Below are 22,359 nucleotides of genomic sequence, written 5' to 3'. Positions count from 1 at the left end.
GAACGTGACTTGATTCCACTGCTCCACGTGTTTGCTGGGTGTTTCTTTTGGGGTCTATTGTCCACCTCCTGGCACTAGAAGGAGGGCTCCACGCTGGCAGGGCCCCTCAGGCTCATCCACACCTTGTCCCCAGGCCCCAGAACAGAGCCTGGCCCTTGGGGAATGCTCACTAACCATTTGCAGAGGGGAGGGAGTTGGGGGGGCAGATGAGTTCTGTCGTTGGCCGTGGTGGCCTCCCTGAGGGACCACTGATGCCCCATCAGAAGCAGGGTGCTAGGTGCTAAGCTGAATGGACCTGGGGGAACCCACATTGGGAGGCGGGTCAGTCCCCTCTGAGCCACGAGGGTTTCCTCTCTCAGACTGGTCTCCCAAGTCCCAAGTGCCTGCAGCTTCACAGAGACTAGTTGGCATGGACAACGTGGCAAGGGGCTTCTGCACGTCCTGTGGTTTCCTCCAGTGAGCGGACATGCAGGTGTGGAATCCAAGTCAGGCTCACAGCACCAGAAAGCAGCTCCCCAGTTCACTGGATTCAGACATCCCTCTTCAGAGCAGCTTCCAAAGGAAGCCTTGGCTCGTACTTCCAGACTCTTCCCTCTTGTGTACCCCACTTCACCTCCTTTCCACCTACCCATCCATTCATTCATCCATCCGCCCACCACCTATCCACCCATATCCCACCCATCCAGCCAACCATTTAACTACCGACTCATCCACCCACCACCTATCCATCCATCCAACCATTCATCTATCCATCCATCTATCCATCCACCCATCTATCCATCCACCCATCCATCCGTCCATCCATCCATCCACCCATTCATCCATCCACACAGAGGACACCTTTGCATCCTCCTCAGAAGGCACCATCTGAGATGGGCATCTGGGTGTCCCTCCGGACTGCCTCTCAGATGGTGGGGGCCAGAGTCATGGAGAAGAAGGAAGTAAGAGGGAACTAGATCGTCTTGTTAGCTGATTGGAAAAAAAGCTTCCCTTGGATGCCTGAGCAGCTAAAGGAAATCATTGTATCCTTTTTGAGCAAAACCAATGATGCTGTTCACAGGGCTGAGGAATGTGGAGGAAAACAATTTGGAAGCAGGTGTTTGTGATGTGCATGCCCTGATGTTGGGGTTGTCGAGTTATTTTAGGCCAAGGCTCCAGGACCACAGCGCTGACGTGGACACCCTTAGGCAGGGGGCAGCTGCAGCTCAGGCACGCTCTGCTATGGCTTCCGGGCAGGCAATACCAGGGGCACCTTCCCCCTGGAAGGGCTCTCGGGGCACCCCGTCCACTCTGTGAAGCCCGTGTCAAAGGCTCCGTGAAATCAGGTGTACGCTGTGCCTTTGGCCATTCCCACATCACACACTCACCAGGGGCCAGACGCTGGGGATGCCCCTTCCCTCCCCCCCATGCCCTCGCCCCTTCCTCCCTTCCTTCCTTCCCCTCTCCTTTCTCTTCCCTATCCTCCCCTCCTTCCTTCTCCCCTCCCCTCTCTTCCCCCCCCCTTTCTTCCTTCTCCCCTCCTCCCTCTGTCCCTCCCGCCCTCTCCCCTTCTCCCTCCCTTGCTGTCTGTCCACGCGCCCCTTCTGGAATGAATTGTTCCAGGTGTTTGTGCCCCAGGCCCAGAGGGATGCTCAGCCAATGACTGGGGGCAGGTGAACATGTACTGAGTGAGAAGACAAGGAACGGGGGAAGAAGGGCCAGCCCCCACCCCAAACCCCACCCCCTGAGTGAGCAGTGACTCCAGGTCTCTGCCCAGCTCCCCGTCCCCCACAGCAGCCCCTTCACTGTTCACCTGGTCAGGCCGCCCCACCCCGCCCTGCGGTCTCCGTCCTTCATTAGCCGATCACCCCAGGAGCCTAATCCAGCATCCAAGCGCTTTGCCTCCAAACGCTCCATGAGGAGGCCACTTGCTGATCAAGTTCACCTTGGTGAAGATTAGACAGATCTGTTTTAATTATCGTGTTGCTTAGAGAAATCCTCTCCTTCTGGGCCCAGCCTCCCTCTCGCTCTCCTCCTGGCCGGAGGCTCCCTCTCTCTTCTCCTGGAGGGCTCGACTGCAGGGCTGGCCCCGCCCATCCTTTGGTTTCCTGCTAGAATGTGTGTCTCTGGTGTCTCTGTTTCCAAAGTTGCTTTAGGGAGAGGCAGCCCTCAGCAGGGCACCTCTCCTGCCTCCTTTCAGCCTCTGGCGAGCCCTGCTGTCCCCACTGTCATGCTGCAGCCAGGTCTTCTCAGGCTTTTTCTTCTGGATCTTCAAGACTCTGCTGACAGAAAACCCTTTTCATAAGCCAGGGGCCGGCTGTCCCCTGTGCCTGCTTCTCTGGGCACTGGGGCAGCCATGGTGAGCTTGGCGGGTGGGGGCTGATCTGGGCTAGGCTCTTCTCAGCTCCTTACCGCCAGGATGACTACAGAATTTCCAGGTCCCAGTGCAAAATGTAACGAGGGGCTCCTCGTGCAAACTTATGAAGGATTTCAAGATGGTGAGAGCAGAGCATTGACCCAGCACGGGCCCTGTGTGACTTCCTTGGTCACAGGCCATGAAGCTGGCCCTGTGTGCCATCTCCAGGCTCATGGCCCTCTTTTGAGGGGAGATCGACAGTGAGGCCATTTTCACAGAGGCAAGACTTGAGAACCTGCAGGTCTCACACCTCGTCCTTGTCTGGGTCTCCTGTGCCCTGTCCAGGCCTGGGTGCAAACTGCTCCGGAGCCACTGGGTGTTACCTTCCATTCCTGGAGGCCCCCTCCCTGGCTCCTAGGCACCCCAACACCGCTGCTCAACGCTGAGAGCACCCACGCCCACCCTCATCCCCACCTGCACCCTCACTGCCACCTGCACTCACACCTGCACCCCCCAGGCCAGGTGCTGGAAAGGCAGGAACCAGGTTTTGGGAAAGTGCTTTGAGACCTCCTAACGAGTTCTCAGCCCACCGTTAGCAGCCACAGCAGGTGCACAGAACCAGCTAGACAATTCAGCCAACACTGATGTTCAACCAGCCGTGCAGCAAGAAACACATCATCTTCACGTGGCTGTTGGCTCCCCACATGGGCTGTGTGCTACCATCAACACGTTTACAGGACGAGAGTCAACTCCTCTTGTCTGCCAACAATACGTGTAGATTGAGAGACAGGGAGAGAGAGACGGAGACAGAGAGACAGAGAGAGACAGGGGAGAGACAGAGACAAAAAGAGAGAGACACAGAGAGAGAGACAGAGACAGGCAGACACAGAGAGACGGAGGAAAGACAGAGATAGAGAAACAGAGATAGAAAGAGAGCAAGAGAGACAGACAGAGGGAGACTTGACCTGCAGACAGCAGAGCCAGTTAGTCTCGAAGGATCTAGCCATTCGACACATACTTCTGTGTAAGCCTTTTCTCCCCAGACCAGAGTTAGGGCAGTGCTGCCTCTCCGAGGGCAGCATCAGCGTGCAGGGCCTGGCGCTGCAGCCCTGGCAGGTGCGGGTCAGACAGGGCGTCTGGGACCATGGGCAAGACAGCACTGCAGGGCTGTCAGTCAAGCCTGTTTCGGGAGGACGCAGACCCCAGCGCCTGCTGAACACAAAGCCATTCCTGAGAGAACCCACACAGAGTAGAAAGGCCTCTTCCTTTCATTTTATTTTAATTGCTTTGTGGAAACCTTGAGCTCAAAACTAGACCTGCTTTTGGTATTTCTGGTTAACTGTTTCCTCTGCAATTCACACCAAAGTTGGCGTTGGAATTCCCACAGACTCCCTGGAAAGGGTCTCTGGGCTCAGCCCGCCCATAGCCTGCCGGAGCCGTTCATGCTGGTACTACCCACCTGGCCAAGGGACAGGGGCCTCCAGGACCACTGCTGGCAGTGCCAGCTCTGTGCGCTGAAAGCTTTAGGAACAGCCTGCAGTCCAGCTCACAGCTTGGCCCATGGCGAGTGGACCAGGTCGCAAGTGCTGGAGGCCGGGAAGGCCAATCCAGGGAGCAACGTCCTCTGCCCGCCTCGCTCACGGACAGGAATTGTCCAATCCCAGGGGCCAAGACCGTGCTGGCATCATCAGAGGATCTAGCTGCACTTTTCGACACGCCTCCATTTCTCTGTTTGTTCTTTTTGCCTGACGACTCCACAGCCTCCCTCAGCACCAGATTCTGCCCAGGAAATGCATGGTGTCTCTGCAGCTAGACGGTTCTGCATCAAGCCCCCATGGAATAGCTGGGGGTCACAGGCTGGCGATCCCTAAGGAAACGGGGTGGCATGCCTGGCCTGGAGGGGCAGTGGAGAAGCCCCCGAGGGCACCTGGGCCCCTCCAGGGATGTATGCAGGCCCCTCCCCCTCCTCACCCAAGCCAGCCAAAGAGGAAGCTGGAGGGTGGGAGAGCTGGTGAAATGATGGGGACCCCCACCCCCAGAGTTGGGAAGCCCCCTCCAGGCAGCTACCACACCCCTCCTAAGACTCCAGCATGACCCCCTCTCAGTACTTCCACTGCACAGGACGCCCCTCAGGGCTTTTGGGGGCAGCTGGGCCAAGCAGCGGGGTGTCAGTTATCTATGCCGCATGACAAATGAGCACAGACGGAGTGGCTTTAAACAGACGCCCATTTATTAGCTCATGTTCTGTAGGTCAGGAGTCTGGCAGGCTCTGCTTAGGGTCTCAGAAGTCAGAGATCAAGGCGTCAGCCAGCCTGGGCACCTACCTGGAGGCTCTGGGAGAATCTGCTTCCTGCTAGTTCAGGTTGTGGCAGATTCAGTCCCGTTTCCTCGATGGCTGTCCCCCTGGGGCCACTCGCACCTCTTAAAGGGCGCCTGCAAGTCTCTGACCCCCACGCCTACTGCCAGGGGAGAAAGTGCTCTGATCTTAGGACCATGAGACTAGCCCAGTCCCACCCACATTATCTCCCCGTCTTAGAGTCAACCGTGCCACAGAATGTAACCCAATCACAGTGACCCCCACTGGGGATTCGTATCTGGGGATCTGTGCCCCATATCCTGGGGGGCCATTTTAGAGCTCTCTCTGCCCCTCTGGGGCTGTTTAATCCCGTCCCACGTTCTGCCCAGCACCTCGGCTGACGAGGGTGGTGAGACAGCGTCTCCCACCTGAGAGCGAGCTGATGAACTGTGGACACGGTCACTTTAAGACACCCACTTGTAAACATTCAAATGCAGGAAATTAACGAGTGGTCACTGTTTGCTTTGCAAGATGATTCTCTAGAAGATTCTTTTAAGGATTCCATAAGTAAGACGTGCTATCATGTCCCTCCACACACCGTCATCTTGGGCAAGTTTCCCAATCTTCCTGAGCCCCAGTTTCGCATCCACAAAATAGGGGTTGGAACAATACCAGTCTCACAGGTTCTTGTGAAACTTGAGGTGGGTGAGTGTGTGTCGAGCCCTCGGGAGCTGCCCAGTCCTGAGCGAGAACACGTGAGTGCTGGCTGCCAGTGTTGAGGGAAGACAATCCCCAGAGTCTGCTCTGGGCGACTCTCAGGGCCCACACGAGTGTTCCAGGCTTGGTGGCCCTGAGAGAAAACTGACGGTCCACAATTAAGATGTGAAGAAGACAGAGCCTCCACAGGGAAGAAAGTGAGGTCCCCCGAACAGCAGGACGTCGTCCACCAGCAGGCACGCACAGTCTCCCCCAGCACTCACTCCCACGCCGATGCGAGACCAAGCCCGTGTGTTAATGTTTCCCCATCTTATCTCCAATGATAAAAAAAGAAAAGTGTCCTATTCAAAGCTCGCAGGAAATTCACTTTGCACGTGATGCTCAGATTTGCACATCGCAGAAAGCTTGGACGGCTCCTCTGTCGACCTCACTTGGCTCGACCACCAAGGCGGGACCCTCTGCAGTCCCACAGCGATGTGCCCAGCCTGAGAGATGGGGCGGGGATCTTTTCTTGGAGATTTCCAATGGAACCTATCAATGTAAGTCAGACTTGGGGATGGGGGAGAGTGTGACCAGGACCCTGGCAGCCAGGCTGCAGCTGCGTTTGTCACTTGTCATCATTATCTCCACTCGGGCTGCTCCTGCTGCTAAAGATAGTGCCTGAAACCAGCGGTGTCATTTTAGTTGAAGATAATAACTTTAATTTTAGCTCAGAGTTACTCTTTTTCAAAGGCTTCTCGACCTTTGACTCAGGGCGTTATTGCACGGCTGAGTTTGACAAGGTGAAGGATCGCCTGGCCGCCCGCAGCAGGACAAGGCGCAGATGGGGGTTCCCGGGCACAGAGGAGGGGTGCTGACGGCAACTGAGACAGGGGCGGCTGGTTAAGACAACAAGGCGGCATTTCAAGATTTTTAAACTGATACTTCCCACCACACCGGCGCGCGCACCGTCACAGCATGCGCGGTTCCCTGGAGTTGATCCTAATTGGTCTCCTTGCAACAATGCAGATCGCCTCCTTAGGTAAAGCCGGCCTCGAGAGTCCCCTTAGACACACCATTTCTAGGGCAAAATCCCAGGGCTGTCAGGACCAACCCAAAGCGCTGAGGCCGCGTGGACGCAGTTACCCTGAGTCTCCCTTCCGAGGGCGTGGAATGCGTCTCCTCCTTCTCCCCCAAGGCTGGCGAGTAGCCGTGACAAGGCACCGAGGGGTGCTGTGGAGGATTCTGGAGGACTGTGCGGAGTCCCCAGCTCAGAGACCCTTCCTTCCACAGGCCTCGCCCACGGCCTCTTCTCGGCACCCTTGGCTTGGGGCTTTCTTGTCACAATGACTTTGAGGTCCAGTGTGTCCAGCTTGTGGGGTGATGTGGCTTCGACAGAGACATGTGGCCCAGTCACTGCTGTGTGACAGTCACAGCTGTGCCATCGAGAGACCTCGGGCAGATCCCTCCGTTTTCCGAGTCTTGGTTTTCCCCCAAACTCCAGGTCCCCGATGACCCCACTCCAGCCCCTCTGCTGCCCGCAGGGCTCGGCCAGTCTGTGTGCCCCATGCTGTCCTCCCTGTCCCCTTCTTCAGGTCTCAGCTCAAGTGTCACCTCCACAAAGAGGCCTGCCTGGCCTCCCCCCAACCCCAGCAGGTCGCTACCATTGCACCCAAGTTATTTTTGGTTGCTTTTCCTGCTTGACGTCCATCTCCCTTTTCCACGAGCAGCTCCAGGGGAAGCCACCTCTGTGTCATGGAGCAATAATCTGGGGTCCAGCCCAGAGCCTGGCACTTGGAGGCCCTTAATAAACATTGACTGAGTGGATGAACAAATGAAAGAAAAACCCCAAAATTAAGGGGCAAATCTGAAAAGCCCTCTGGACCCTCCCAGTCCGAGTCCAGGATATCCCGCGTTGTACCTTGTTGATGTTCCCGTATGAAGTTCCCTGGAGCCCCCTCCCTGGCAGAGCAGGGGGCTTCCACCTCAGGGTCTCCCATTTTCCTCTGTGGTTCCCCAAGGACAGATAAGCCAACAGGGTGGACTCTCGGTGGACACCCAAGTTAACTTCAGCCGCGGTCCAAGTTCAAGGCCCCCCTCAGCTTCCCCCCGTCTCACCCAGACCTGTCCTCTCAGTAGCAGGAGTTTAAGCTGCCACCCCCGGTTGGCACAAATGACTTTTCTGGGGCCACTGTAAGTGGACGTGAACCCTCATCGTCAGCGGTGCAGGGACTGGTCTGAGCAGGCTGGGGAGGTCCTGGGGGGCATCGGGTCACCTTCCAGCTCCCGCATCACCCCATTCACCTTCATTTACACAGAGGAGAAACCGAGGCTCAGAGAAGTTTCATGACGTGTCCCGAGACCACCCCGCCCCCGACCCAGGCTGTCCCTTGGGGGACCCGGAGCTGTTATATTACCCCCACCCCAATGCTATGGGTCCGAGGCTGACGGTCAGGAGTGTCCCCACAGAGGTGGCGGCCCGCCTGACGGTGTCTGTGTTGCTTTCCAGCTCAGAGCCCACGCCGTGGACATGAACGGAAACAAGGTGGAGAACCCCATCGACCTGTACATCTATGTCATCGACATGAACGACAACCGCCCCGAGTTCGTCAACCAGGTCTACAACGGCTCCGTGGACGAGGGCTCCAAGCCAGGTGAGCCGGGGCTGCGCCCGCTCCCCAGTGACGGGCAGGCTCTGCCCGGCCGGGACGGGCGGGGGCCGGTGAGTGAGGAGGCCCACCTCCTGGGGAGGGCACCCAGCCCCCCACCACCGTGAGGGCACCATGGGACTCGTCCATCGAGGTTTATTTGGGGTATTTACCGAGCACCCACCACATGCCAGACGCTGCACTAGGGATTGAGGTCCCTGCTCCACGGACCTCACGGTCCAGAGGGGCAGGCAGACAAAAGAGGTGCGTGAGCAACTGGATGAGTCCGTTGCAATACTGATAAGGCTTGAAGGAGGGCCACGGGCGCTGAGAGCCATGGGGTGGTCGTAGATCAGGGAGCCCGTCTGCGGAGGTGACATGTAGGCCGAGAGCTGAAGCGTGAGAAGGAGCAGTGTGCAAAGACGGGCTGGGATCCGGGCGTGTGCTAGAAGGGAGCATGAGGAAAGGAAGAGCACGTGGGGAGGGCCTGGAGCAGGAGGTAAGGTCAGACAGAAAGCCACCGAGGTCTCCTGGGCCACCCTTGGGATTTGATTCCAAGCACCCCAGGAAGCCGTGAGAGCACCAAGACGTGAACCCGTGTGGCCGAGACCTTAGAGCTGACCCAAGAGCCCGTCCTCCCGAAGACTTCAGTCCGGCACAAACGATGACGTCACTTTGTTGTGAGCCGGGGCCCTTGCTAAGCGTGTGATGTGTCTGGTCTCTGGATCCCAAAACCACCAGGAAGTGGGCACCCTCCCTCCCCCCTTAGCAATGACGAGACTCCAGCCCCGAGGAGGTGAAGCAAGCAGCCCAGACCCCGGTGTGTGTGGATCCGAGTCCCCAGCCGAGGCAGGGACCTTGGCCGGCCTGCTCCCCGCGTGACCCAGAGCAGGGACCAGCAGCATCACCTGAGAACATGTCGGAAATGCAGAGTCTCGGCCCACCCCCACTGATCCAGACTCTCCACAGGTGGGCCTGTGCTCTGGGGGGACAAGGCTCCCGGGTCATTTCTGTGCTTGGCAGAGTTTGAGAAGCACAGCCCCGACTGCTGTCTCCTGACGGGGGTCATCCTTGGGACAACTGCCCAGCTTGGTTTGGGCGGGGGAGTTGAGCCAAGGTCACTGAGGAGGCTGTCGCTGAGGCTGCCAAAGTAGCCACTAAAATAACTAAAATACAGAAGGCCTGGTTACATTTAAGTTCAGAGAAACAACGAATCATTTTTACCCTTAAGCATGCCACTGCAGCATTTGGAACATACTTGGAGCGAAAAGGTATACCTTGTTGATCTGAATTTCCAATGTCACTGGGCAACGGTATTTTAGCGGGCATCCCCACCCCAGCTCTCCAGTGAGCACACCATCCTGGAGGGATTCCGGGCTCTTGGGAACGCCTGTGGCGCTGGGCAAACTGAGGGCGGAGCGTGCAGAGCCCGGAGCCGAGGAGCTGGGAATGCCGCACTCGAGCGAGCTCCCTCTGAGGGGACAGCAGGCGCCCTGGCTCGGGCCGCGAAAGCAAACATTTGTCTTCACTTCCCTGCTGGAGGGCTGTCATAGCTGCATCTCCAGGGGCTGCTGTTTCAACAAGGTGAATTGCGTTTCTGATTGATTGTCTCCAAATCGTGAGACGCCGGCCAGCCCAGTGTCAGCGAAGGGAACGGAATGTGACATTTTTTCTGCCGGAACCTTAGGCACTTGTCCCCATCCCTGTAGCCCCTTGAGGAGCAGGGGCAGGTGGTGGATGGGCAAATTAGCTTCAAAAAGCCAAAGAAAACGTATGAGGGCTGCCAGCAGCCAGCTCTTTAAGAAGCTGGGGGTGGGAGAGTGGGTGTCGGGCTTCGGGGGGCTTTCTTGTTAACACAGAAGCCTCTCTCCCCAAGACCCAGAACGCTCTCTAAAGGCACCTCGATTTTCTATCACAGATCAAACCTCCCATGTCTTATTTTAAAACAAATCGATAGAGAAAGTCTTCCCAAATGTGTACCTGGCTTTGCTCATTAGGATAACAGAAGCAGCAAATCGCTGTGTCTTGAAATCCTGACAAGCCTTTAAGCTGGGAGCCCCGAGCAGCTACCGGTCCCCTTGCTGGCAGGGGCCTTTGGAATGCTGGGCGTGGCCTGGACACCAGAAGGCTACTGTTGATCCCCTCTCTTCCCGTTCACGCCTGCGCCCGTCCAGGCCTGTTTGCACTAAATGTTGCCTGACTTTCAGAGCCCCTGGGGGACCGCAGAGTCTGTCTCAGGTCCCAGAACAGCCCTCAGGGGGTATCAGTGATGCCACCTCATTGTGCCAGCCCAGGACAAAGCTATGCGAGGCCCCCCTGGGACTGAGCTTGACATCCTCACTCACCCTGGTCAAGGGCGAGGACTGCTGTCCACACAAAGTAAGCCATGGTGTTCTTCAGCAGGAAACTCCCCAGGACCTGGAAGCAGGCTCCACGATTTCTTTCCTCACATGAGTAAATTACCCTAACAGAAGGGTTTTACACAGTGCCTTTGTGGGATAAGGAAAAACCACCGCCAGAAATTAGTCATTATTCTCTGGAATGATGGGCTAATGAAGGGTTTCAGATGTACGTTCTAATGGAAAACAAATGGAAGGATACATTCAAAATTGACTCAGCTGGATAAGAGCCTTTTAAGATTTGGGTTGTTCACTTGGGGATGTTAGCAAGCAGTCGCAGGCTGGGAAGCCGGTCCCAGCTTACTCCCACGTTCTTTTCCCAGCCCCAGGCCCCCCTCAATTTTATGAAATCCTCTTTGGCATTGCTGGGTTGAAGGGACTCAGAGGGTGTGGAAGGCCCGGATGGCCCCCTTTGGTGCAGCAATGTTCGTTGTGTGTTGGGGGGACAAGAATGTCCCCCCACCCCCGCATCACAGCCATTAGATCTCTTTAGTAAGCAGGGAGCCCAAACCCATCTCAAATGCCCCTGGGGAGAAGGGAACGTAACTGAGAAGTCCGGAGATGGGTGTGGCTCAGGAACGGTGAAGTCCAGAGTCTCGCTCGCCGCTGTTGGACCTTCTCTCCTCCGCGTTGGTTCCTTCTCGGGAGGGGTCTCTCCTTCTGTGGCCAAGACGCCTCAGCAGCTGCAGGCGTGTCCCTGAGCATCGGACGGCCCCAGGGGAGGGAGCACCTCTCCTCCAGTCCCTGCCAGAGCCCCGGGGCAGATCCTCATGGGTCATGAGGTCATGTCCATCCTGAGCCAGTCCCCGGGGCTGGTGCATAGACTAGGAGCATTTTTCAGGCACAAACAGAGTCCAGTTCTAGATCCCACCCCAAGTCATATGGTCTGAGCGTGTGGCACCTGTGGATCCCCAAGGAAAACCAGACGGTTGCCTCAGAAAAGGGGGCTGGATGTCAGGTAGACTCAAAGGGCAGACGTGCACCACACGTGCTAGGATGAGGGCCGCACTGGGGAGGCTGGCTGCCCCAGACCAGTGCTGTCTGCTGGAACTTTCTGTAATGGTAGAAATGCTCTATGTCTGGGTTGTCCGATACAGTAGCCACTAGCCACCTGTGGCCACTGAGCACCTGAAATGTGGCTACTACAGCTGAGGAGCTGAAGTTCTACTTTTATTTAGAATTTAAATAGCCACACGTGGCTAGTAGCTACCATCTTGGGTAGCCAGTTTTACTGGGTGATTTTGGTGGTCCCCACCCAGACAGGGCGTGAAGCTGATGGTCACAGCAGCAGTCCCTCCTAACCTCAGGGAGCATCTGTCCCCTCTTGGTCATTGTCTCAAACCCTGGATGAGGAACTAGCGGGCCGGGGGCCACCAGAGCCCCTGGGAGACTCCATTCACCGCTCCTGAGTAAGAGCAGAAGTGGAAACGTGTCGGCTCCCCCTTCGAGTGTGGCTTGCGAGTTCCCACCCCAGGGGTTTTCTCACGCTGGGGCCCACCCTGCCCTGTGCTCACCCCACCCCCGCCTTCCTGCAGAGCCCACCTCAGCCTCCAACCCTGATCTGTGCCCCGCCCTGCTGGGCCCACCCCCCTTTAGGGGACCATCTCACGCCCCGGGCGATGGCTATCTCTGAGGTGACAGCATTTTGCACACATTCTCCCTCTCTGTGGGCTCCCGCTGCCCACTGCAGGTGGGCAACTGATGTGAGTTCACGTCTAGCAAACGGGTCTTACGTAAGTGGTCGTGTCCACCAAGGCCTTCTCTCCCTGGCTTTGAAATTGACCCTGACCCTCGTGAGTTCAGATTAATAATAATTAATAACAACTACATATCTGTAATGCAGATGTTTTCCATAAAGAAATGAAGTTTCCTTGATTTCAAGTACACTAGAAAGTGGAACCAAAATTACGGTTCCCAAGAAAAAAGGGCCAATTGAAACGAGATGGGAGGCCCAGGAGGACCACGGAGCCCAGTGCTCAGTGGGGCCTGGGGTCCTTGCAGGTGTCTCCAGCCCCCAGCTGGGCAGGAAGCAGAAGGGCCAGGCGTTGTACCCCTCACACAACCTACCCAAGCATCACCATCCATCCGATTCATAAATGGGCTTCCAGGTAGGATCTCATTGGAAGAAGTGTCTTTTTAAGAAATCTTGTTTTGAGATAATTGTAGATACACATGCAGTTGTAGCAAATGATACAGAGAGATCCCACAAACCCTTCACCCAATTTCCCCCAAAGGTAACATCTTGCAGAACTATTGTGCAAGATCACACCAGGGTGTCGACCTCGGTGCATCCATGGACCTCCCTCCGATTTCAGCCGTTTTACATGCACGCGTTTGTGTGTGTGTGTGTGTGTGTCTGTGGTTTTATGCAGTTTCATCACATGTGTAGATTCGTATGACACCACTGTCATGACACAGAACAGTTCCATCGCAAGGACCCCTCACGCCGCCCTTTGGAGCCACAGCCACCTCCCCACCACCCACCATCCCTCACCCCTGCAGCCACAAATCTGCTCTCGTCTCTGATTTTGTCATTTCCAGACTACTGAGTAGATGGAATCATAACAGGACGTTATCTTGTGGGGCTGGCTTCTTTCGCTCAGCTTAATTCTCTGGAGATTCATCTGAGTTGTTGGGTATATCCACAGCTCATTCTTCTTCATTGCTGAGCAGAATTACGTGGTTCATACCTTCCAGAGTTGTTCAGCACTCACCCTTGAAGGGCGTCTGGGCTGCTCCCGGTTAGGGCCGTTAGAAATGAAGCTGCTAAGAACATTCATTCATGTACAGGGTTTTGTGTGAACATGAGTTTTCATTTCTTCTGGATGAATGCCCAAGAGAGCAATTACTGGGTGGCACGGGAGCACGTGTTTGGTTTTGCAAGAAACCGCCGTGTTCTTTTCCGGGGTGACTGTACCGTCTCACATTCCCGCCATTTTGAGCGACCCATGTCCTCTGCGTCCCTGCCAGCATTGGGCGGTGTCATTTTTCCTTATGTTAGCCATTCTGCTGGGTGTGCAGTGACATCTCATTGTGGTTTTAATTTCTATTTCCCTAGCGGCTGATGATGTTGAACATCTTTTGTTGTGTTTATTTGCCACCTGTATCTCGTCTTCAGTGAAATGTCTCTTCCTATCTTTTGTCCCTTTTCTAATTAGATTTTGTTGTTGTTGAATTTTGAGAATTCTTTCTATATTCTAGACAAGTCCTTTGTTGGAAATGTGGCTTGCAAATATTTTCGCCGCTCTGTAGCTTGTCTAATCCTCCTCCTCACAGGGTGTTTTGCAAGCCAGAGTTTTAATTTGGATGCAGTCCAACTTGTCGAAGTCTCCTTTTATGAACCAGGCATTGGTATCGTGTCTAAGAATGCTTCTGCAAGCCCTGGTCCTGATGTGTTCCTCTGCTTTTTTCTAAAAGTTTTGTAGCGTCCTGTTTTACCTCAGGCCCATGCTCCATTTCAAGTTCCTTCTTGCAGACGGTCTGAGCCGTACGTCCGGGCTCACTGTGTTTTGCCTGTGGGTGTCCACTTGTCCCACGCCATTGGCTGAAGGGCTGTCCTTCCTCACTGAATGGCTTGTGCACTTTTGTCAAAAACTCCTTGGGCATATTGTATGTCTGTCCCTGGGTTCTCTGTTCTGTTCCACCGATCTCCGTGTCTGTCCCTCCACCACTACCAAGCACTCCGTGACAGTGTAAGTTTTCAGAACTGGCTGTCACCTGTGTGTCCCCCAGGTGGGACTGGGCGCTTGGCAGGTGGCGTTGCGTGGCACTCAGCCACCCTTCTCAGAATCCAGGTGGCCTGCCCCCGTGTGGCCACAGTGTGGCCGTGATGTGGCCTTGGCAAGCTACTGACTTTGTCTTGTTCATCGTCAGTAAAATGGAAATGATGCGAGTCCCATCAGGCGAGGGCGTCGCGTGAGGCTCCCGACACTGGGAGCTGTTATTAACGGTCAATATTATTAATGGGCGTTAACTTATTAACACCGTTACACATTCTTACTCAAAATATTAGTTCACTTTCCCGACTCCACTAAACGCATTTTGTCAGACTGAACCTCTTTTAATAAAAGAGCTGTCCTTTCTCTGTTCCGAAGTCCACAGCATGCCCGGATGGGGCGTGCCCTTGCCGCGGCTCACCCTGCTGGTCTGCGGGGCTGGCCCCTTCCTCCCACAGCTGAGCTGGACCACAGACGTGCGTTTTTCTGAGTTATCATCGCAAACTCCCAGTAGGCCAAGTCCGATGGATGACAGTTTTCTAGCCTGGGGTGGACCAACGAGAGCCGAGCCTGAGGTCCGGTTCCCAGAGCTGAGGGGGAGGACTGGGTGCAGGTGGCTTGTTAGGGCCCTGCTGGCTCCCGGGAGGCTCCTGAGAGGGAGGACGTGCCGGAGAGGGCAGGGAAGGGCCGAGCAAGGACGGGATTCAGAGTCCCAACCTAGGGCAAGGCCCCTGCGCTCCTGTCCTCTGGCGCCCCTGGGCCACGGCCGCCGGGGTGGGTGGGCTCCCAGCAGCGAGGGCGGTCCCGGAGGTGGGGGCTGGGGAAGGACGGGGTCTGGGTGGAATCACAGACGCTCGGGGGTTCCGTGGCGGAGCCCGGCAGTGCCGTGTCCCTGCGGTTCAGTGACAGCCCAGCCGGCTCCTCCCCCTCAGGGCACTGTGCCCACCAGGCCCCCTCTGGAGTCACGTTCCCAGAGCTGCGTTCCAGAGCCGGAGAGTCATCAGGGGGACTCTGAGACCCCCAGAGGCCCGCCCTGAGGAACAGAGGCACGCCACCCCAGGGCCAGTTGTTTTCACCAGAAACAAATGCCCTCCGCCCTTGGGGCTGTGCGCCTGCGGCGTGGCACGTGGCCCTCCGCGTGCAGACGCGCAGCGCGAAGGCTGCCTTCCGCTCCTCTGAACCCAGCCTCTTCAAGAAGAGCAAGCCACAGATTAAGACAGCGGCTGCTGCACCCCGACCTGAAGCTCCTGAGCCGCGGCGACTCTGCTGCTCTCCCTAAGCCCCAGAACCTGCTAGAAGGAGCCTCGCTCCCTCCGAGAGCCAGGCCCTGCTTCCCTGCACCAAGCTGGCTCTCAGGGTGGAGGTGCGCCTTCCGCTGAAGATTGGATTATGCGCCGGTCATCGCAGACCTACAACTGCTGGCACTCGCCCAGGGCTGCAGGTGCCAGGCACTGTTCTAAGACCTCCCTACGTATTAACCTACTAAATCCTGCACAACCCTAGGGGCGGGCACTTTCATTCTCCCCACTGTGGAGATGAAGGAGCGAAGACGTAGCACAGGTGAGTAAGGACACGCAGCTCGTAGCAGGAAGAGGCAAGAATTTAAACCCATGAGCCATCGTTCTAACCATTGAGCTAAACTGCCTCCCCTCCCCAGTCTGTGTCAAGAGTGCATTTGGCCAAAAGTCACAGAAAACCCAGCTTGAGCAAGTAGGGGTTTGGGTGAGAGCTCAAAACCATCAGGGCTGACGTCCCTGTGGTGTCTGCTTCCCTCTCTTGTTTCTCACTGCATGGTCACAGGATGGCTGCTGCACCTCCAAGCATCACACCCACTATCAGGCAGGAAGCAGGAGAAAAGAAGGGGAGAAGGGCAGTATGTAGCATGGGTAGTTTCCCCCATGAAAAGCCTTTGTTGTGTGTGAGTGCCTTTCTCCAGGATGGGAAAACATGAACCCCACCCCCAAGGAGCCCATCGCCCAACTGAGGTACCAAGAAATCTGTATGCAGGTACATGCTAACAAATGGTACATGACGCACACCTAGGCAAAGGCAGAGACGCAAACGTCCCAGGACTTTCCTGCCTCAGGGCCTTTGCACATGCTCTTCCCTCAGCCTGGATGTCCTCCCCCTAATTTCTGTGACCCTGGCTCCTTTTCCTTCTTCAGCTCACACATCACTTCTCCAAAGATGTCTTCCCTGCCCAGGTTCACCAGCAGGCCTCTGCCGCCCCTGAAGTTCTCTGTTAATACTTCATTACTCGTTTAGTTAGTTACTCTGTTAGTCAGTTTGTTGTCAGTTCTCACCACTACTTTGCCACCCCTGCAGGGCAAAGACCCTGCCTGTTTTCTTCACCACTATGTACCCAAGGAGGGTGGGATTCAGAGAAGGCCCAGCCTCAGCCTCAGGGCCTGTGGGGAGCCCTGGAGCATAATGACACCTCAGAATGTGTCCAGGTTCTGCATCCTGGAGCTCTGAGGATGCTCAGCCATCAGTTCTGCGAGGCAGGTGGGAGTCTGAAGTCCTCCCGGGGGGTCCACGCCTGTGCAGAGGGAGGCAGAAGCCTGCCAGGCCCGCAGCGAGACATGAACATCCCAGCCGTGCTCTGAGGCTGTGTGGCTCAGCCTCTGGCCGGAACGCAGGGAACAACTGGCCGGGCGTTCGTCCTGCTGGCTCCCTGAATCACACACTCCCAGCGCCCCAGTTTTCAGAGCACAAGCTCACAGGGCCCAGGACTGCCCCCAGGGCACCGTCCTCGTGGCTGGACTCCCCCTCTGCACCAGCCGGTCCTTCTCCTTCCCGACAGCATTCTCCAGCTGGAAATCAGAATTGCTGCCTCGTCCCGGAGCCCACATCAGCCCCGACCCGTCCCATGGCGTTTCTCCATCCTCCCAAGAAAAGACGCCTCAGTATTGATCACTTTTTAACTAAAACAGGCTCTAATTAGAACTCCTGCTTTCCCTAACCCCTTGGAACTGTGTGGGGACCTATATGATAAATTTCTAAATTAACGTCACTCTAAAATATTAAGTAACAGAGAAGTCTACATGCTGCAAATGAAGTCACAGAAACCTTCCTCTACATAATGCAGAGTTTTTGCTTAAATAGATTATTCTATTAGTGGGCCCGTTTATTTATTTATTTTCTCTCTGCTCCGGCGGAGGGCCCCCTGAGATGGATGCCACGGACTGATGCACAGATGGCGCCAGATACTTGAAAGTCATCTGAATATTAAGAATTTAAATCTTTAGCCTCAGCGATTTGAGCAGAAAGCCAATTATGGGGCTGAATTAGTTTTCAAATTAAACCGCAATTTAAGGCTTGTGAAATTAATCCTTTAAGGCGGCGTTTGTCCGTGAGCTCCGCGGAGGCACCGAGCCCCCACCTTCTCCCCCTTCTCCTGTGGGCACAATTAATAAAGAGATGTCCAGCCTCTCGGGCAGCAGACGGTGTCCCCTGTTCAATGAAAATACAACCCCAACATCTGTCTTGTTTGTTAAGAAAAATTCAAGCGTTTCTACTGGGAGAGGCCCAAGGAGGCCTCCAGAGAAAGCCCTGGAAGGGTGGTTTCCAGCTCCTTCTCTGAGCCCAGGTGATGAGGATGAGACTTAACCCCCGCGTTACAACAAACGCCACTGGTGTGAGTGTTTCCTCCAAGGAGGGCATGGGCAGGGGACCTTGGCCAAATCATTTCCACAGGCGCCCTGTGGCATCGGGCTAGCTGGGGGCTCACGGTTCTGTGTGGACTCAGACTCGCCCAGCTGGAGAAGGCGAGGGGGCCAGGAGGGGACCTTGGGTGCCAGGGTCATGCCTTCCCAGACACTCAGGGGCTGGCTCTGCTCACGCCCTGGGCACCCAGCTCACAGCGGCTCTTCCGCTCCTCCCAGTGACCCCATGAAGGACATCAGCTTCCAGAAGTGGAGCCTCAGGCTCCCAGAGGCTCAGTGACGGCACAGAGCCAAGCGCTGGGAGTGGCAGAGCCAGGATCTGATCCCATTGAGCACTCCCCGTCCGAGCACTGAGGCCAGCCTGGCTTCCAAAGTCCCCCAAGGCTGTGGAAAAGTGGTTGGAAAGATCTGTCTCCTCCTCGAGCCGTGTTAGCTGGGGGTTAGCCGGCAGTGCCTGATTTAACTGCCATCCTCAGTCTCACCTTAATTCCCAGAGTGGGTGGAGTGGTGTCCCCCAATATCCGTGTCCACCCAGAATCTCAGAATGTGGCCTTACTTGGAAATAGGGTCTTAGCAGATGTAACTAGTTAAGATGAGGCCACTAGGGTGGACCCTAAATCCACTACGACTGGTGTCCTTATAAGAAGTGGCAAGAGCACAGACAGAGGAGACCACGTGACCGCAGAGGCAGAGCTTGGAGTGATGCAGCCACAAGCCAAGGAGCTGCCAGCCCCACCAGAAGCCGGAAGAGGCAGGAAGGATCCTCCCCTGGCACCTTCGGAGGGAGCCTGGGCCTGCCGACGCCTTGATTTTGGACTTCAGGCCACGAGACCAGGAGAGAATAAAGCGCTCTTGTTTGGAGCTGCCCCATGTGCCTGGCGCACCTTCCCAGCCATCCTGCACCCATCTGCGCCCAGTGAAGGCCTCGAGCGGATCGGCCAAGGTTCCGGAGACCACCGACCTGGCCAACGCATGGCGTGAGAGTGAGTGAGGCCATGGCCGTCGGCCACTGCACATCCCAGCCCACCCCAGAGCCGAGTCTGGGGTCCATCCACCAAACCCCAGGGCGTCAGGATGAGGAGGAGGCCACAGCGTCCACTGCAGGCTGTGAGGGACAGCCAAGCATCGGGGGAAAGAAAGCTGTGACCAAGGCTGGGAGAGGAGAGCTCAGAGAAGGGCGCACCCTCAAGTGTAAGGGGATGCTGAGGCACAGGGAGGTGCGTAAGTGGGCAGAGGAACCGGGCAGCTCAGGGCTCAGGCAGGGTGCCGCCCAGATTAGAGCCTCGCCCCCAGGGCAGCAGACGGCCCTGAGTGCCCGCTGCGTGGGCAAGGACAAGTGGGGTCTAGAGCATGCCCAGACAGGGAGCGGAGGCCGCCTCCCCCGGGGCAGCATCCCAGGCTCTCAGAAAGGAGCTCCTTCGCCTCCTCCCGCTCTGCAAAAGTCCCAAGCCTTGCTCTCTTCCAGGGCCAACGCTCACAGTTCGTCTCTGTCGTTCCCACTGCGACCCTACCCCCTTTTGTCTCAGAGCAGGTAACACACATCGGTCACCTGATCATGGGGTAGTGACCAGGGACCCAGCCAGTTTTTCAGAATCTCCCTTTTCAAGAGAAACCAAATTGCGATTTAGGCTAAAAGAATCCCGTCTTCTGTTTCCTTGGTTGCCTTAGTTCTTTTTTTCGGTAACATTGAACTTGCTGATAGTCAAGTAACACTCTTTGAAGGAAACTTGGGAGATACAGAGAAAATCACAAAGAAAAAGTCAAAATCTCCCGCCTTAGCCCACCACGCAGAGATTGCTGTGATCGCCTTTGTCATCCTTTCCCCTGTTCTTTTTCCTCCGCATAAGTGTGTTGTTATTTTAAAGATTGAAGTGGCACTGAATGCAATTTAGATATATATCATGAAAATTTCAAATGCCACTAAATATTTGTCTACACCATTTTAATGGCTTTAAACTATTCCATCACAGGAAGGTACCGTAGTTTATGTAACCAACACCCTGTTGTGGGACATTTGATATCTATTGATTATGCGTCTTGTTTGTCTGCACTGCTAGATGTGAGCTTCACGGGTCAGGGGTGTTTTTTTTTTTCAGTTAAACTTTTTATCTGAGATCATCGTAGACCCACATGCGGTTGTGCCACATAAGACAGACGGATTCCACGTATCCCTCACCCAGTCCCCCGATGGTGATGTGGGAGTAAAGGCAGACCAGCCCCCTGGGAACAAGCTGAGCTGTTTATGCAGAGCAAGGGGGTGGCCACCATCCCTTGCGTTGGGCAGAGACTGGAAGGCAGGCAGAGGAGCAGGGGAGCTTCATGGTGGGAAAGGGGGGCTCAGGCGTGCCCTGATGGGGGCTGTGGGCCTGGGGAGCCCCAGATGGGTAACTAGAAGCAGGGTGTCCCGTGGGATGGGGGGTGCATTTTGGCTTTCTCTGGCTGGTCCTGATTCGGAAGCAGGGACAGAAACTAGGGAAGCTTGTCAGTATTGATGGAGGCCTGGGCCGATTGTTGCTGGAGATGGAGGGCTGACTCCTGCAGTCTGACACGGAGAGAGCAGCTGCTCCCGGCGCTGGTTGCAGCAGGCTGTGGGTCAGAGTTCTCTCTCCATATCTGGTCTGTCCATTTGTACGTTCAGTCTCTCGGCCACTTCTTGGCAGAACTGTAGCACCATAGCACAGCCAGGATACTGGGGTCGATACGGTCAGGATACAGAACATTCCATCCCCACGAGGGTCCGCCTGTTGGGGATTGAATAGCTACGCCCACTCCGTTCGTCAGGGATCTGTCTGGTCCATGGACCGGCAGTGCCCACGCAGTGCATGGCACGTGGTGGGTATTCGATAGCCATTTGTGGAGGGCTTCGATCTTTGCCATCAGGAACTGTGTCAGCATGGACACCAGGGGCACCAATCAATCGTGCTATTGCACATCTGTGATTTTTTCCTTGGGATAAATTCCTAGAAGTGGATTTGGCACGTCGGCACCTTTTAAAGGCCTTTGGACACAGACAGCCGAATGGCCTCCAGAAGCTGAGGCCACATGCTCCCGGCGGCCGCGGGGAGGGCCAGTTCCCCTGTGTCACCGCCATGGCATACCAGCAGTGTTGTAAATAGCGTCTGCTCTTTGGGTATGTGGAAATGTCTTCCTTTCATTTCTTTGATCAGTAACAAAGTTGGTTTCAAAAAGCCTCTCCGTGGTAAAACTCTGGAATTCCGGCTCCCGGACCGCAGGCTCTGACCCACGGTGCTCAGCAGGTCAGGTGGGGCCGTCAGCGGACTGTTCCCGCGCTGTACCTTCTGATGTCGTCCAGTGAACATGCGCTGGTCGCCGTGAACGTGTTTTATTTCTGCAACCAAAGAAGTCTTACCAGAAGTACTGTATATTGTTTGGTTTTAAAAAGCAGATTCCTGAGCTTAGCAAAGAAGGCGGATGCCTAGATCTCACAGGATTTTGTGATGAGCCGGAAAGTAAAGGGCAGTTCTTGCTGCCAGCAAGTCGGATCCCAAGTGCTCCACACCCAAGGAGGGGCCCCTGGTCCGCCCTTTCCTGGGGGGGCCTCTTCTGGGGGTGCAGGCTGACTGGGGTGGGTTCTGGAGAGCAAGAGCCTTAGCAACCTCCATCCTCGGTGAGGAGAAGCCAGCGGGGGAGAGGCAGCCGAGGCACGCACCCACACACTCTTGTCTCCAGAACTTTCTCTCACGAGGCATGAAGTTGGACTCTGAGCCTGGGATTTTAAACTTTGCTAATGCTTCCTCCCTGAAAGTCTGATTTCCTGGTTCATTGGTCAAGGGGCTGTGCTGGGAGCAGGTACTCCTTGTCAAGGAGCTAATGATGAAACTGAGGCCCAGCTGACATGGGGCTTCCCAGCGCCCAGAGCCCTTCCCCCTCCCCCTCCTCCTCCTCCCCTGCTTCCTCCTCCCTCTTCCCCTTCCTTCTCCTCCCCCTCCTCCCCCTCCCCCTCCTCCCCTTCCCCCTCTTCCTCCTCCCCTGCTTCCTCCTCCCCCTCCCCCTCCTCCCCTTCCCCCTCTTCCTCCTCCCCTGCTTCCTCCTCCCCCTCCCCCCCTCCCCCTCCCCCTCCCCCCCTCCGCCCTCCCCCTCCTTCTTCCCCCCTCCCCCCGGGCAGAGGCAGGGGGCACCGAGTGTGCAATTGCCGTCCTGAGGCGAAGAGCAAGCTGGAGGGGTACTGTGTGGCATTAGTTCAAAGCCGTGACCATCTCGGGTTAATGAAGAACTAAGGTGACCAGGCTCTGGTTACATGTGGCCCTTAATGATCCCGTTGTTTTCGGGGGGAGGGGTGATTGAATTAAGCAGCTTATGAGTCAAGCTCTGCCTTCGCGGCTGGCCAAGCCCCGTGATGGCCGTCTGAGCACACCCAGGCCAGTGTGGAAGACTCTCTCTCCACGCAGGGTGAGGATGAGAGTATTGTTGCTCACATCAGGTTTGTGGGACGCAATTATTTTTAACCGAAAAGCCGGCCGAGACTTCGGACCCCTCATCGATATCCGATTAGTGCTTCATTACTAAGTTAACCCTGGAATGGGATATCTGCCCCTCAAGCCTGAAGTTTCCACCCTGGAGGAATAGTAGCTCAGAAGATTGGG

At 55.9% G+C, this 22,359-nt stretch overlaps 1 protein-coding gene across 1 annotated transcript in view; it reads left to right on the top strand.

Annotated features, from left to right (window-relative positions):
- CDH4 (cadherin 4) overlaps positions 1–22,359 on the top strand; it is a 634,999-nt gene that overhangs the window by 541,638 nt on the left and 71,002 nt on the right. The window contains exon 6 of the mRNA XM_058562376.1: positions 7,837–7,981. Coding sequence (XP_058418359.1) covers positions 7,837–7,981 — 145 coding nt within the window. The remainder of the gene's footprint in view (positions 1–7,836; positions 7,982–22,359) is intronic.

Source organism: Diceros bicornis, chromosome 19, assembly GCF_020826845.1.
Source record: "Diceros bicornis minor isolate mBicDic1 chromosome 19, mDicBic1.mat.cur, whole genome shotgun sequence".
NCBI classification, from domain to species: domain Eukaryota; kingdom Metazoa; phylum Chordata; class Mammalia; order Perissodactyla; family Rhinocerotidae; genus Diceros; species Diceros bicornis.
This window is presented reverse-complemented; position numbering and strand designations above follow the sequence as displayed.